Source organism: Carassius auratus, chromosome 36 (assembly GCF_003368295.1).
Source record: "Carassius auratus strain Wakin chromosome 36, ASM336829v1, whole genome shotgun sequence".
In the NCBI taxonomy this organism is placed as follows: Eukaryota; Metazoa; Chordata; class Actinopteri; order Cypriniformes; family Cyprinidae; genus Carassius; species Carassius auratus.
Window position 1 is genome coordinate 2,143,201 of NC_039278.1, and position 13,013 is coordinate 2,156,213.

The 13,013-nt window shown below is 36.4% G+C and overlaps 1 protein-coding gene across 1 annotated transcript; it reads right to left on the reverse strand.

The window, feature by feature from the left end:
* Positions 1 to 182: 182 nt before the first annotated feature.
* rab43 (RAB43, member RAS oncogene family) lies at positions 183 to 5,411 on the reverse strand. The gene is made up of 3 exons (XM_026220758.1): positions 4,967 to 5,411; positions 3,484 to 3,667; positions 183 to 2,339 (listed from the first exon to the last, which is right to left on the reverse strand). Exons 1-3 carry the CDS (start codon positions 5,153 to 5,155, stop codon positions 2,086 to 2,088), a joined length of 627 nt encoding a protein of 208 aa, XP_026076543.1. The 5' UTR covers positions 5,156 to 5,411; the 3' UTR covers positions 183 to 2,085.
* Positions 5,412 to 13,013: the final 7,602 nt, after the last annotated feature.

Here is a 13,013-nt window from a genome sequence, read left to right on the forward strand (position 1 = left end):
ATGGTAGTACATTAAAGGCTGACAGATAGTTGTCTGTTTTGTCACTTGAAACTATAAATCAAATTAAGTTTAACCTCTGAGGAATAATCTGTACATATATCTGATTAAGAACTTGGAGGTAGTGATGTGACCATTAAAGAAGTTAAACATTTAAATAAAAAACATAATTCTGTAGTAAATCATTAGTCGTACATACAAGTTAATTTTATTGATAAAAAGATAATAGAACGATTTATTACCAAATACAAATTGATCATGTTTCTCAAAACATTGAACTGATTGACACACAGCATAATGCATAGTAATAACATGAAGACAATACTACAATTTTAAAAGGCACTATAAATGATCTGAAGAATGATTTAGCTTCCAGTACATCTGTCAATATCATATTTCATATACCGTCTTCTTTCACTCATATACTTCAACAATTCTGTATAATGAAAAAGCTAATTATTGTTTCAAAACTACACAAAGGCTGCCACCATACCATATCCTAAATATATATTTAGATTTAAAAGACCTATTTTTTTTTCTTGATTTAAAAGACATATAGTGCTATATGAAAAGTACCAAACTGAGCTCTTAACCTTAGAAAGATATTGCAGGCAAATACAAATCCACTATTGCGTGTAAAATGGCTTACTTGGGATTGATGTTCCTTCCATATTCAATAGTGCAATCCTCAAATTAGTTTCATGGTACAATATTATCAAAAAAAAATGCTTTTGCAAGCTAGTTTATTATACTCTTATTATTTAACAAGGCTTTGTGGTACTAAATCGATGCACAGTACAAAGCCCATGTGACATCTATGATAAAATGTCAGGTCAAAAGGGTTGCATTTTTCAAATTGGCCAGTTTATAAAATCACATTTACACAAAATAGTTCATATTTAGAGTGTAAAGTATCATGGTAGCCGTTAACCACACTGTATTCAAACCAATGTACCCTAGAGACCTGCGGATGGCCACTCGTTTACCACAGTACCTGGCTACCTTTACTTCTGAATGCCCTCTTACTTTTTCTTTAAATCTTAAAAATGTACTGAAAACATTGTTAAAATGCCTCAGAACTGTGGCTGCTGAGAATTCAGGTCAGTTAAATCTATGGAGAATGAGAGATCTCTGGTCAACACAGATGACAGGGAGGGTCACAAACCCCATGCACCTAACAGAAGCTCTCTCCCCTGGAACAGAAGGGATTGGTCTCGGTGTTCTGGTGCAAATGTCCATCTCAACGTGGACTCAAAATCTTGAGTAGCTGTAAAATGAAGGAATATTGATGACAGTGACTTAAGTCTTGCTGAGCCGCTGTTACAAAAGGTCCTGAAACAGTTACATAACTATAAGGAAGATTAAGCAAGAGGCAGTGGACCTTAGTCTGACTAGATGACACGTTTCATTTACTACTAAAGGAATGTGAAATAGTTCAGTGTCGATCATACAGATGACAAAGAGTTAAAAATATGTCCACGTTGTATCGCTCACAGCCTTGTTTCATTTGCTTCAAATACACATGGTGTGTTTCCTGGATAAGCTCCATGGGAAACCTAAACCTACAGTACAAAACTTCTGCGGAGATGTACATGTGTCACGTATAATGTACATGTGTTACCTTAACAGCCATGGGATATTTTCTCAACGGCTTGGTTTCTATTTGTTAGCCGTAGCTCAAGGAAGCCCCGTCCATTCCTGCTACACATAACTGCACATTAAAACTCAAACACTATCTGATTGGCTGATTGGGTCACGTCTCACAGTAATTGTGCGTTCAATGGAGAAACACATTGGAAACTTCCTACTGGTTTTTGACACTGTGATACTTGTCCTTTCAAGCCTAAATTTAAAGAAAATAATTGAGCATGAATTTTGGCTGGTTATGATTTTGTGCTTGGCAATCAAAATAGTCTCTACCCAGTGTCTTCACAGTTAAGTTATAAAATCACATGGTGCTGTTTTGAGGGTCTTTTATAAGCCATGTATCCTCCTGCTTTAAATTCAGCGTCTGCCTGACAAGACCCGATTTATATAACGGAGTGAGTGAGTGAGAACCAAAGCTCTTTATTGCCTTCTGAACAGTCATCAACACCCACATCCCCAGCCCTCGCTGGTCACGTCCTTGCTGCTGAGTTTAAAGCTGTCTGTTACATTTTCAGTGAACATGGGCCCGCCATGTCTGAGAATGAGCTCACTGGCCATTTGGTTAAACGCCTCTTCCACATTGCTGGAGTCCTTGGCTGAAGTCTCGATGGCACTGACAAAATCCAGCTGATGAGCCACGGTCTGTGCATCCTCAAATGAAACTTCACGCAAGTCGGTCAAGTCTGATTTATTACCTGGGATGCAAAAGGTATTTAACAGTGCTTAACAGATTTTCCCAAAACAGTTTCTTAAAGGAGTAGGTCACCCCTAAAACTGCACATTTGCTGAATTTCTGCTCACCCTCAGTCCATCCCAGATATAGATGAGTGTGTTTCTTCATCAGGTTTGGAGAAATGTGTCATTGCATCAGTGTCTCAGTAATGGATGCTCTGCAGTGAATGGGTGCCGTCAGAATGAGAGTCCAAACAGCTGATAAAAACATCAATGTTTTGGAATGTTTTTGTTCAGAAACGGTGCTTGATCTGGTCAGATTTCTCTCCTGATTCAGACAATATGTACTTTTTCACTGGAGGAAGAGTTATTATGAATTATGGACTCGATTTGAGATATAAACATCTTGATGGACTGGAGTGGTGAGGATTACTGTGATGTTTCTATTCAGCTCATTCTGACGGCACCCATTCACTGTAGAGCATCCATTGCTGAGACAGTGATGCAATGCTGCATTTCTACAAACCTGGGGCCAGATTCAGGAAAATCTTCTTAAGAAATAAATTAAGACATTTCTTTACTTTTAAAATAGCCTGTCTCAAGCTGCAGCGATATGTTTCAAATCATCGTCACAGTCACAAACAGGTTAATAATGAGCGATCATGTTTATATTATCAGTCATCGCTGTCCCTTCAGAAAACTCATGCTCATCCCTAGTCCTTATATGTATTATATGTAATGCTTAAATATAACAATTAATTTTAAATAACCCAATAAATGCATTAAATAATTCTTATTGTTTGCGATTTAAGATAAGTCTTGGGCTGTCCTAAATTTAAGAAGTTAATTACGATCATTTTTAAGAAGATTCTTTCCAAGAACTTGAATTCTTCTAAGTTTTTGTCTTAAGAAAAAAAGATAAGAATATTCTAAGATGAATTTATGGGAATACAAAATATTCTTTACATTTTTTCTAAATTTAAAAAAGAAGAAGAAAACGGCAGTTAAGAAGAAATTTCTTCTTAAGAAGGTTTGGTGAATCCAGCACCTGATGAAACTCATCCACATCTGGGATGAACTGAGGGTGAGCACATTTTCTTAGGGTGATCTATAACAATTGATAAAGGAAACATGTCAGCCACAGTCATTCTTTAGCTTATCACTCACCAATTAACAGAGGAACAATGTTGGAACCGCCATATTTCTTCACATCCTCCATCCACTTGGGCACAGACATGAAAGTGGCTCTCTTTGTGATGTCGTAAGTGATGATGGCACCGTTGGCGCTGCGGTAGTAACTCTGTGTGATCGTGCGAAACCGCTCCTGTCCAGCTGTATCCCAAATCTGTAACTATACCACAAAGTATTATTCTATACATCTATTGTATTGAACTACTATCGTGCTTATACATTGCACACACTCTATATCAGTTGTCTTTTTAACGAATATCTACTTATTTACATTGAACTTGTACATACAATTAATGCATTGTCAATAATTCAATCTCAATGGAACAAATTACAGAATTGGTCATGCCCAACTCAACACTACAATGAGGATGTTTGCTGTAGTTTATTGTAAATGGAAAGCATATTTAGATAGTAAACGATTGAACATGAGCAGAAGCTAGGCAGATAATCTTGGCATGGTAAAAGACATTAGACACGGACAATAAAAAGTGCTGACGTTTGCCGAGTCAGCCAATGACACACAGTGAGATTTCACAATGGAGTCCCATTCTGGCTGAGCTAGCATCCAACAGCCGGCCGGACACTGGACTAATGTCAGGACAGTATTTACATCATCACTACAGTCAGTACCTTTAAGAGGCCAGTTTTACATACAGTCCAAATCATAAACATCTTATGGACATCTGATAGGAAGCTAATCTTATAGATGTGTTGCAGATGAGCAAACACTATAAAACACATCCTGCAGACGTCAAATAGACGTCTCTGTGAAGTTCTTTCAGGAAACAAGATAAAACACAACCGCAGTATCACAACCACAACTTTAATCAGAGGTCAACAGAAAATACTGAGAGAAAAGAGGAGTTTTAGTTGAGATTTTTACCAAACTACCAACAAAAGCCCAGGTAGACCTCCAGAAGAGTCGGTGTTGTTAAATCAGCTGAAACTACCGTCCGTGTTTTGGCTTCTGCTTATGATTTTTCCATCCGTGTTATAGAATATAATGTCCATTAGACATTCAGACATTGTTTACAGCTTTACAAGCACCTTGTCTATTGCATAACTGTCCAGTGACACAACTTTAAGCCCTAAAGCCAACAACAAACCTCACAGTATTTTCACTTGTATTCCTCCACGTCAAAAGTGTCAACGTGGAAAGGAAACGCTCTGTCCTCGTATTAAAATAGTTAACATGATATCCGACAAAGCATCAAACTCGCGGCGGTTATTATTAAAACACCTCTCAGCTTAAAAACGAACAACAACAACAACAACATGAATCTTTCGAATCAAACCCTAGATGAATGTGACGAGGCTTACAGTAACAACAATACACATACGAAGGAGATTTTTGGGACCTAATGTGGATTTATGAGGAAACTCGCCAATGAAGAGACACTTAATGAGCTCTTTAATCATAAGACAGAACTATAAAGAGCTCTCGGATCGCGGTACTAACCTTAACCCTCTTCCCGTGGATCTCCAGCGTCTTCATGGTGAAATCCACACCGATCGTGTTCCCCTGTTTCTCCATGAAGATACCGCTCTTGAAGCGCTGCACCACACACGTTTTGCCGACACCGACATCTCCAACAAGAACGATTTTGAAGACTAAATCGTAGCTGTCGTCAGAGTCCAGCAGTGACATGCCGTCAGCCGTGCAGCGCGTGCTCGCCTATAAACCGATAATCGCTGCCTCCGGTTGTTTCGCGTGGACGCTCGCCAACGCGGAAGAGCTCGCGCGCACCCGCGGCGCTGTTTTAGGTGTCTCCGCGCGGCGCCTGACAGAACGAGAAGACACTAGCTGCTCTAGACATCAAACATCTTCGCCTCTTTATCGCCGGATAAACTATAACTGTTACTTTGTGACAAGCGAAACAGAGATTCTGTGGCTGGAATTGTGACGTCGGCGTCCAGTTGACCAATCGTGGACTTTGTTTATGCGCACGTCACCACGCTGCAAGGCTTTTCAAAACTATCCAGTATCAGAATATAGATTTTTACTTTCTTTATTTGGAATTATACGTCTCACAAATTGACGAAATGTGTTTTGGCAAAGAAAATGTGTGATGGAAGGATCTTGAAGTACTGAATTGGACAATTGTGATGATACAAACAACATTTGAAATCAACTGGTTAAAAGACGCGTGTCAGTATATTTAGAAGGAAAGGTGGCCTCTCTCTCTCTCTCTCTCTCTCTCTCTCTCTCTTTAATAAAATGTAGTTACTCCACTGGTAAATTACCTATTAAATGTCATCAGCAGTCCCTGTTACTGAGGAAAAAAGTTTTGTAAACACTTCCCCTATATTTTTAAAATTAGAAGTGGATGAGTCTTTTATTATAAATGGTTTAATAAAAACGTTTTGTTGTTTCTCTAATGGTAATCTGTTATCTTATGAATGTTTTGTGAATATCTACCAATGTCCTGTCCCATCTAAAGACTTTAACTGTGTTATAAAGGCTTTTCCACATGGATTGATATGTCTGATGAAAGGTTCTCTTGCACATGAGTCATGTTCAAACCAACTATATCAATTCTGTTTTTGAAGTGTTTCACTTTTAAGTAAAAAATCTAATATTCGTCAACTTTCTCAATCTAGAAAATAAATTATTACAAAAGGGACATTTTTGGGGGGTTCTATGAAAGATAATATTCAGTGGTTATTGCCATATAAATAGATAGTGCATACCCAATCAAATGAGAGAAGTGATTTTACATAATATAATATACCCTTGTAACACTTTTTTGATACCCATTTTCTCCTCTGCCTTTTGTTTTATTCCCTTCTTTTTTGTTTATGTATGATACATTATGTAAAATTGATTGCACTTGTGTAATATGTACTTTTGCTGGAAATGTTGTGTTTGTAATATTGTTATGTTTATAATAATAATAATAATAATATATCCAAGTATCAGTGGTCTTGAATTTGTGCTGAAATGTGATTGTAGATGTTATAGTTATTTAACAATCATGGGCGCACAATCAATTACTACTTTACATTTTTGGAAAGTTATATTTACCCAAACTTCTCCCCTCAAGAACAAAATATTATCATCATTAATTTATTTAAAAATACATAGCTTTTGTTTAAATTAAAATGTATTGAATGCATAATCTCATTTGTATTAGTTCCTCATTTGTAAGTTGCTTTGGATAAAAGCGCCTGCTAAATGACTAAATGTAAATGTAATCTCATGAATAGATTTTGTAAGGATTATGTTGCAACAGAAGTTTTTGAACTCTTTGATGTTATTAGGCATTCTGCAGCATAAATCGGTGTAGGCTATGCTCTAGATTTAACTTCTCCAGAAACACTCGAGGACTTGATTTTGCAGATGAATTTTCACACTGCATAAGAAACCCCAAACAACTCAGTGGTCAATGGTATAATTAGCCTATCTAATCATATTTAGGGTCTGTGATACAAGTCCATGCTTTTATCCCTCATCTTTCTGTGGTCTATTTCTTTCTGAGCACATCTTTACATAAATCCCATGACGTTTTAATTAATAGTAATGAATGATTACTACATTATTTATCCCAGTACTAATTATTATTTAATTATTTAATGAAATAAAACTGCTCTGACTGTGCATGTTGGAGTATAAACGGACCAATAGAGGGCGCTACACGCCTGGTTTTTGCGATGACTCGTGACGTAGGGCGCCTAGAGTTTACATTTGCTTCAGTAGACGACGAGCGACCCACTCGTAAACTCGGTTAGTACAATACTGTTAGTTGTAGAGTTTCAATAATGTCGGAAAAAGATTAAATAATTATCCTGATATGCACGTCTTGATGAACTGGTCCGGGTTTTTGAAAGGATTTTTGAAGAACTATATCCGGTAATAGTGATGGGAAGTTCGGATCATTTCACTGACTCGGATCTTTGAATCGCGATCAGCAAAATGAACAAATCCCATTTCAAGTCATTTCGTTCATTTCAGCAGAATACAATTAAAATGTTACGTTTTAATATCCAAATTCCCCATCACCTCTGTTAACTCAAACATTTGTTGCATTGTATAAACTGTAATGCAACCAAGACAAAATTATAAGAAACAGCTATGCAGTCTTCTTTTTCCTTATGTCTTTTATCAGTAATGTTGTGCTATATTTAGGAATTAAAGTGATTTTCCTCATCATATGGACAAAGTTTAAAGCATTAACAGACTCTTAATTATCACATGCGTTATGAAAAACATCACATTTATAAATTGTAAGAAATAAAAAGCTATAAAGCTCAAATCTTATTTGAGACCAGGAAAATTACATCACTGTAAGAGTAAAGAAACAAACTTTGCGCTTGTTTGTAAGGAAGGTTAGGAATTATTAACTAATTTCTGTAATTTGCTTCTCTCACGTCACAAAAGAACGAACGACTCGGACCTGAAGACTCGGGAGATGAACGAATCACTTCTGTTTCCGGTGCAGACTGCTTGGCCTCTATAGTCTATGTGGCTGTCATGTGATGAACAAACGACTCGAACCCAAACCTGAAGACTCGAGAGATTAGACATCTGAGAGGAACTGTTAACTGTCTCTGAGAGCAATGCATTCACGTCTTAAATATCTAAAAAATAAACGAACATCATAAATGAAGTAGAAGTGGAAGAATTTCTTGTTCCTATTATTCAATTTATTTGGGGGTCCAGCTACTCCACAAATCCTGTAGCTCTAACCAGTGGATCTCAATCCGCGGCCTGTCACGAAACCACAAACACACACACACACAAAAAAAAAATAACTTCAAGTTTTACTGCTTATTTTAGTTTTTACAAAGGGAAAAACACATAGGGTACAAACGAGAAGTCGGAGCAGGGGAGAAGAGTGCTGGACATTCGGCAGCAACTTTCGGTTTGCCCCACAACTCACTTGAAGATGTTCATCCCCTCTTTTTTCCCTATTCTCCCAAAACAGCTTATAGTCTACTACTGTTTCAGCTTTTAAAATAGTTCAGTTTTGTATGTTTGGAGCAGTTTTTGGTCGTTAAATAGGCCTATAAGTTTTATTTTTAAAGTAACATCAGCCAGCACAGAGAGAGAGAGTTGATCATAGCCTTTGTTTGATCAGTTTAGCCTTCTCAAATCATCACGAATTGTCTAAAATAAAATCCAAAGATATAAAACAGTTCAAGCATGTAATGATGTTTTAGCGTTAAACCCAGATAAATGTGCACTATATCTACTATTTTGTGCGTAGAATGCAAGATAAAGCATGCTTTTTTGGGACACGATCATAAAATAAAGAAATATAAAATAAAGAAACAAACATGCTTTCTGTCATCTTGAACAGGAGCGCTTACAAAAATAAACCGAAACACAGCGAATACCTGCCTCAAAGACATGATAAATATATCTATAGAAAGCTTTAAATAATGGAAAAAAACCTCTTTCATTAAAATCATAATCCTGTCATGATTCTGCCCTTGTGTCCTTGATTTTTCCTAGTCTTGAGGCAGGATCATGGCAGACCCGTGTTTTGTGTACAAGCACATGGCCTTGTCTTTGGGCCATGTGCTTGTGTTGTCTCGTTCCCTTGCCCCGCCCCCCTTGTTATCCTTGTCTTGTTGTGATTGCCTTATCTGTGCCACCTGTTGTCTCTTGATTAGTTCCCCTATTTAGATCCCCTAGTGTGCTCTGTCTTCTGTCGGTTCATTGTTCCTCACCTGTGATTGTGATTTGTACCTGTACCTCAATTGTGAGTGTTTCTCAGATGTGTTCCTACCTGTCAGCCTCGTGAAAGAAGTATTCCCCTTTGTGAGATTGTATCCTGTATAGCCGTGAGTGTTATTTGTAGTTAGTGTTCTCCTGTCTTGAGTCTTTGTTTATCTCGTCTAGTCAGTCTATTTAGTATTTGCTGTATCTGCCCTAGTCCTGTTTTCCCCCTCGTGGGTTTTGTTTTCCCCTTTTTGTGAATAAACCCCTTGTTTTGTGATTCCCTGTCTGCACTTGAGTTCCTCCCTTGCCTAACCCTGACAAATCCGTATAGAAGGCACGTCTAATGAGGAGATGACAAGGCAACTTCATCCTTGCGACACAGATTCAGAAAACACTAGTTTAATAGTAAATAATTGAAAAACATTTTTACTATTTCCCTCTGTCACATTTACGGTAATAACATTTTCTAGTGCTTTGCGCCATCTTTTGAACGCATTTGAATGCAGAACTGTTCAGCTGCGCTGACAGCACATAGACTAATTGATATGAATTTAACATAGGCTAAATTTGTGAACACACCTTCTGCAATGTTGCGCGTCTTACAGACTGCAATTTACAATCGCACCTTCATTGTGCTGTTACTCCTTTCAAGCCGAATTTCACTAAATTGGTCAGCTCCCGACAGCATCAGGTGTTTTATTAATGGTGATTATAATTATTTAAACCAGTCGTCTATTACGACGTCTCTGTAACAAAAGCAGTTGCATGAATGCTAAAGCATGAAACAAAAATGTAACATCAACAAAATACTGACCTCATATACCCCTTCATCTTTACAAATACAAACGCAGCTGTTTAGAGGTTAGTGATGTCACAGAATTTACCGGTATTTTGGAATGGATGTGTGAATGGTGCTTTTCCGGAAAAAAGACGGAATGTGGTTGACTGTGTGAACAGCGCATTTTTGAATTTACTGCTAAAGTCGTTCTGGTAATTTTACGGCAATTTACTGTTGTTACTGTGTGAAAGGGGCTAGTGAGTGTGGTTCTTCTCATTTACATCAACGTTGCATTTTCAGATCAAATGTATTTTAATGTTGAATTAGAAATTGTTTTATGTCTTCCATAGGTGCCCTTATCTGAAAACGTCCAATCATGAGCATACACATGCGCATGTAAGAGTTTTATCTTGAGAGTAGAGAGACTTACATATGATTTGGCGTCTCTGAAAACTGAGTATGTCTAAATGTTGTGAAAGCCCTGGGATCCTTTACATTTGTGTTTATTTCAGGTGCCAGTTCCTGCCGCTTTGTCATTTGTATGATTTTTCCTTTAACGACTTGCTGAACACCAATAACAAGCTTTTATTTTCTTTATCAGGCTTCACACGTAGACATTTATAACACAATTTAGACACACATTTGTTTTTTGTTTTGTTTAAAAGATTTTACAAAACAGGGTGTCTCATTGCACACCCTTGCAGTCCTGGCTACTTAATGTAATAGCTCACCCAAAAATATTAGTGTCAAACATATTCAAGCCACCATAAATTAGAAATTGTGAACATTGTTTAAATCATTTTTCTGTTTTGTTTTAAACTTTAATGCAGATTAAATGTTTAAAAGGGTTATTTTTAACCCTTTTGTCAGAGAGCAAGCAAACAATCACTATACTGAGTAAATTTTTTTAAATAGACAAGAAGTTTGTTTTTTCCTTTTTTTTATAATCACTTCCAATTTCTTAGGGTTTAATAACGGTGACCATTTTAAATAACATGAAATTGTGTCATCGGTTCGTTGTGACATTCCTTTTGTCTACAACCACCGACTGACCAGTGCATGGTTAATCATAAAAGCATACATCATAATCCTGTAGTTAATGGACAGGGCTTTATTCATGCTTTATTCATAGTTGCTATGGTTTCACTGAATGTGTGGGTGCTTGTTTGTGCCTGTTTTATAATACTTTTTTTTTTGCACTAAAATTTTCCTTTACAGATCAGAAAAATCCATCTGTTTGTGTATAAGTTCTCATGAACTTCTGTTCAGTCATGATAATTCTAAAAAGATGAAACTAATCCTATCGATAGACATTCCAAATCACTTTATCAATTTATTTAGCTTAAAATCATGCAGTAAAATTACTTCTTTACACTCTTGCAAATACTGTGCATAATAGCAAAAAATATGTTTCACACATTGAAATATTAAAGATATTGTAAACTGAGAATGTGATTGTGTAACTAGCTTTTCCAGACCAGAGTGTTGAAGAAGTGCATTATTTTGTCCCACTTTGGTTCAAAGTTAACTTTCAATTTATACTGTGGTTTGAAATCTATCCAGCTTTAATTAACATTCAATTAACATTAATCTATCCAACTAATTAATTTTAACATTTTAAAATTAACACATTTCTAAAATCTTAAGTAAAGTTCATAACTCTTAATTATACTTTTATTAAGGCATTCTGGTTATAGCAACAGTTCCTTTTGACAATAGTTTTGTCATCTCCATGAAAAGGATGTCATCTTTCTTCAAAGTGATTAGTCACCCAAGAAGGAATGGTTTACCCACCTTCATGTTTTTCCAAACATGAGACTACCGTTCATTACATAAGATATATTTAATATTCTTGTTTTTGTCCTCCTTTTGAAACTCCATGCCAGCAGACCTCTAATCAAAAAGTATGAAGACCTTGTAATTCGAATTGATCTGAATAATCCAGTGCTTTCCAACCATGTTTCTGGAACACTACTGTCTTGCACATTTCAGTTCTGAGCCTAATCCAACACAACTGAAGCACACTTTGGTTGCATCTGAAAACTAAAATTCTGCATTGGTGGCAGCATTCCAAGACAGGGAGGCATCAAGGCATGTTTGAATCCAAATTCTTCCTTGCTTTACTTCCTGTCTCCGGAGGTACCTTCTTCTGATCTAATTTTGAAGATGGCATAGATGCCTTTGATATCTGACTAACTTTTTGCACTTCTAATGTTAGTTCTAGTGAGTATAGCGAGTAGCGAGTTCTATAGAAATTAAATATTTGTTTAGTAATTAAAAAAAAACTTGAACACTGCCTCAGAAGTCTGTCCGAAATCAGTTTCATGAGGTGCCTACATGGAAAATCACTGACTGCTATAATTACAGTCAGGTGTGTTGGAGCAGGGCTGCACCTGAAGTCTGCAGGATAACTGCTGGTAACTCTCCAGGAGTACGGTTGGAGATACCTGCTATAATCCATATGTTCTGAGGAGAGACAATCTCTTCTATGTGATGGACAAATTAATTTAGGCTTTTATTCATCTATAAACACTGATCAACACACATCAAATATAGTAAGTGAAATTGTGCTTAACTTGAAAGAGCCAATGGAGTTTTTGATGCATGTCAAGCAAGCATGGTTGAGCTTCTGGATGGGCAAATGTTTTCACTATCCCAGTAACTTTACAGGTGCTGGTCAAATAATTAGAATATAATCAAAAGTTGATTTATTTCACTAATTCCATTCTAAAAGTGAAACTTTTATATAATATTAATTTATTACACACAGACTGATATATTTTAAATGTTTATTTCTTTTAATTTTGATGATTATAATTGACAACTAAGGAAAATCCCAAATTCAGTATCAGAAAATTTGAATTGGACTTGGCAGATAAGGAATATGTATATATATATATATATTGAGAGACTTTTGACTTTTAAGGTCTCTTTATTACAAAAAAAGTTTAAAAATTATAAATTTCCATCAATTGTCTTTTTTTCTTTTTTTTTTTTTTGACACCATATTAAAACAAACATTCCTCAAACTTAAAAAATCAAAACTTCATCAGCGTCAACTTC

Coding starts and splice junctions, on each gene's coding strand:
- rab43 (XM_026220758.1), bottom strand. CDS start 5,155: ATGTCACTGCTGGACTCTGACGACAGCTACGATTTAGTCTTCAAAATC. Junction 3,668..4,966: donor TCCACGGGAAGAGGGTTAAG/GTTAGTACCGCG, acceptor TTTGTGGTATAG/TTACAGATTTGGGATACAGC. Junction 2,340..3,483: donor CATTGTTCCTCTGTTAATTG/GTGAGTGATAAG, acceptor TTTGCATCCCAG/GTAATAAATCAGACTTGACC.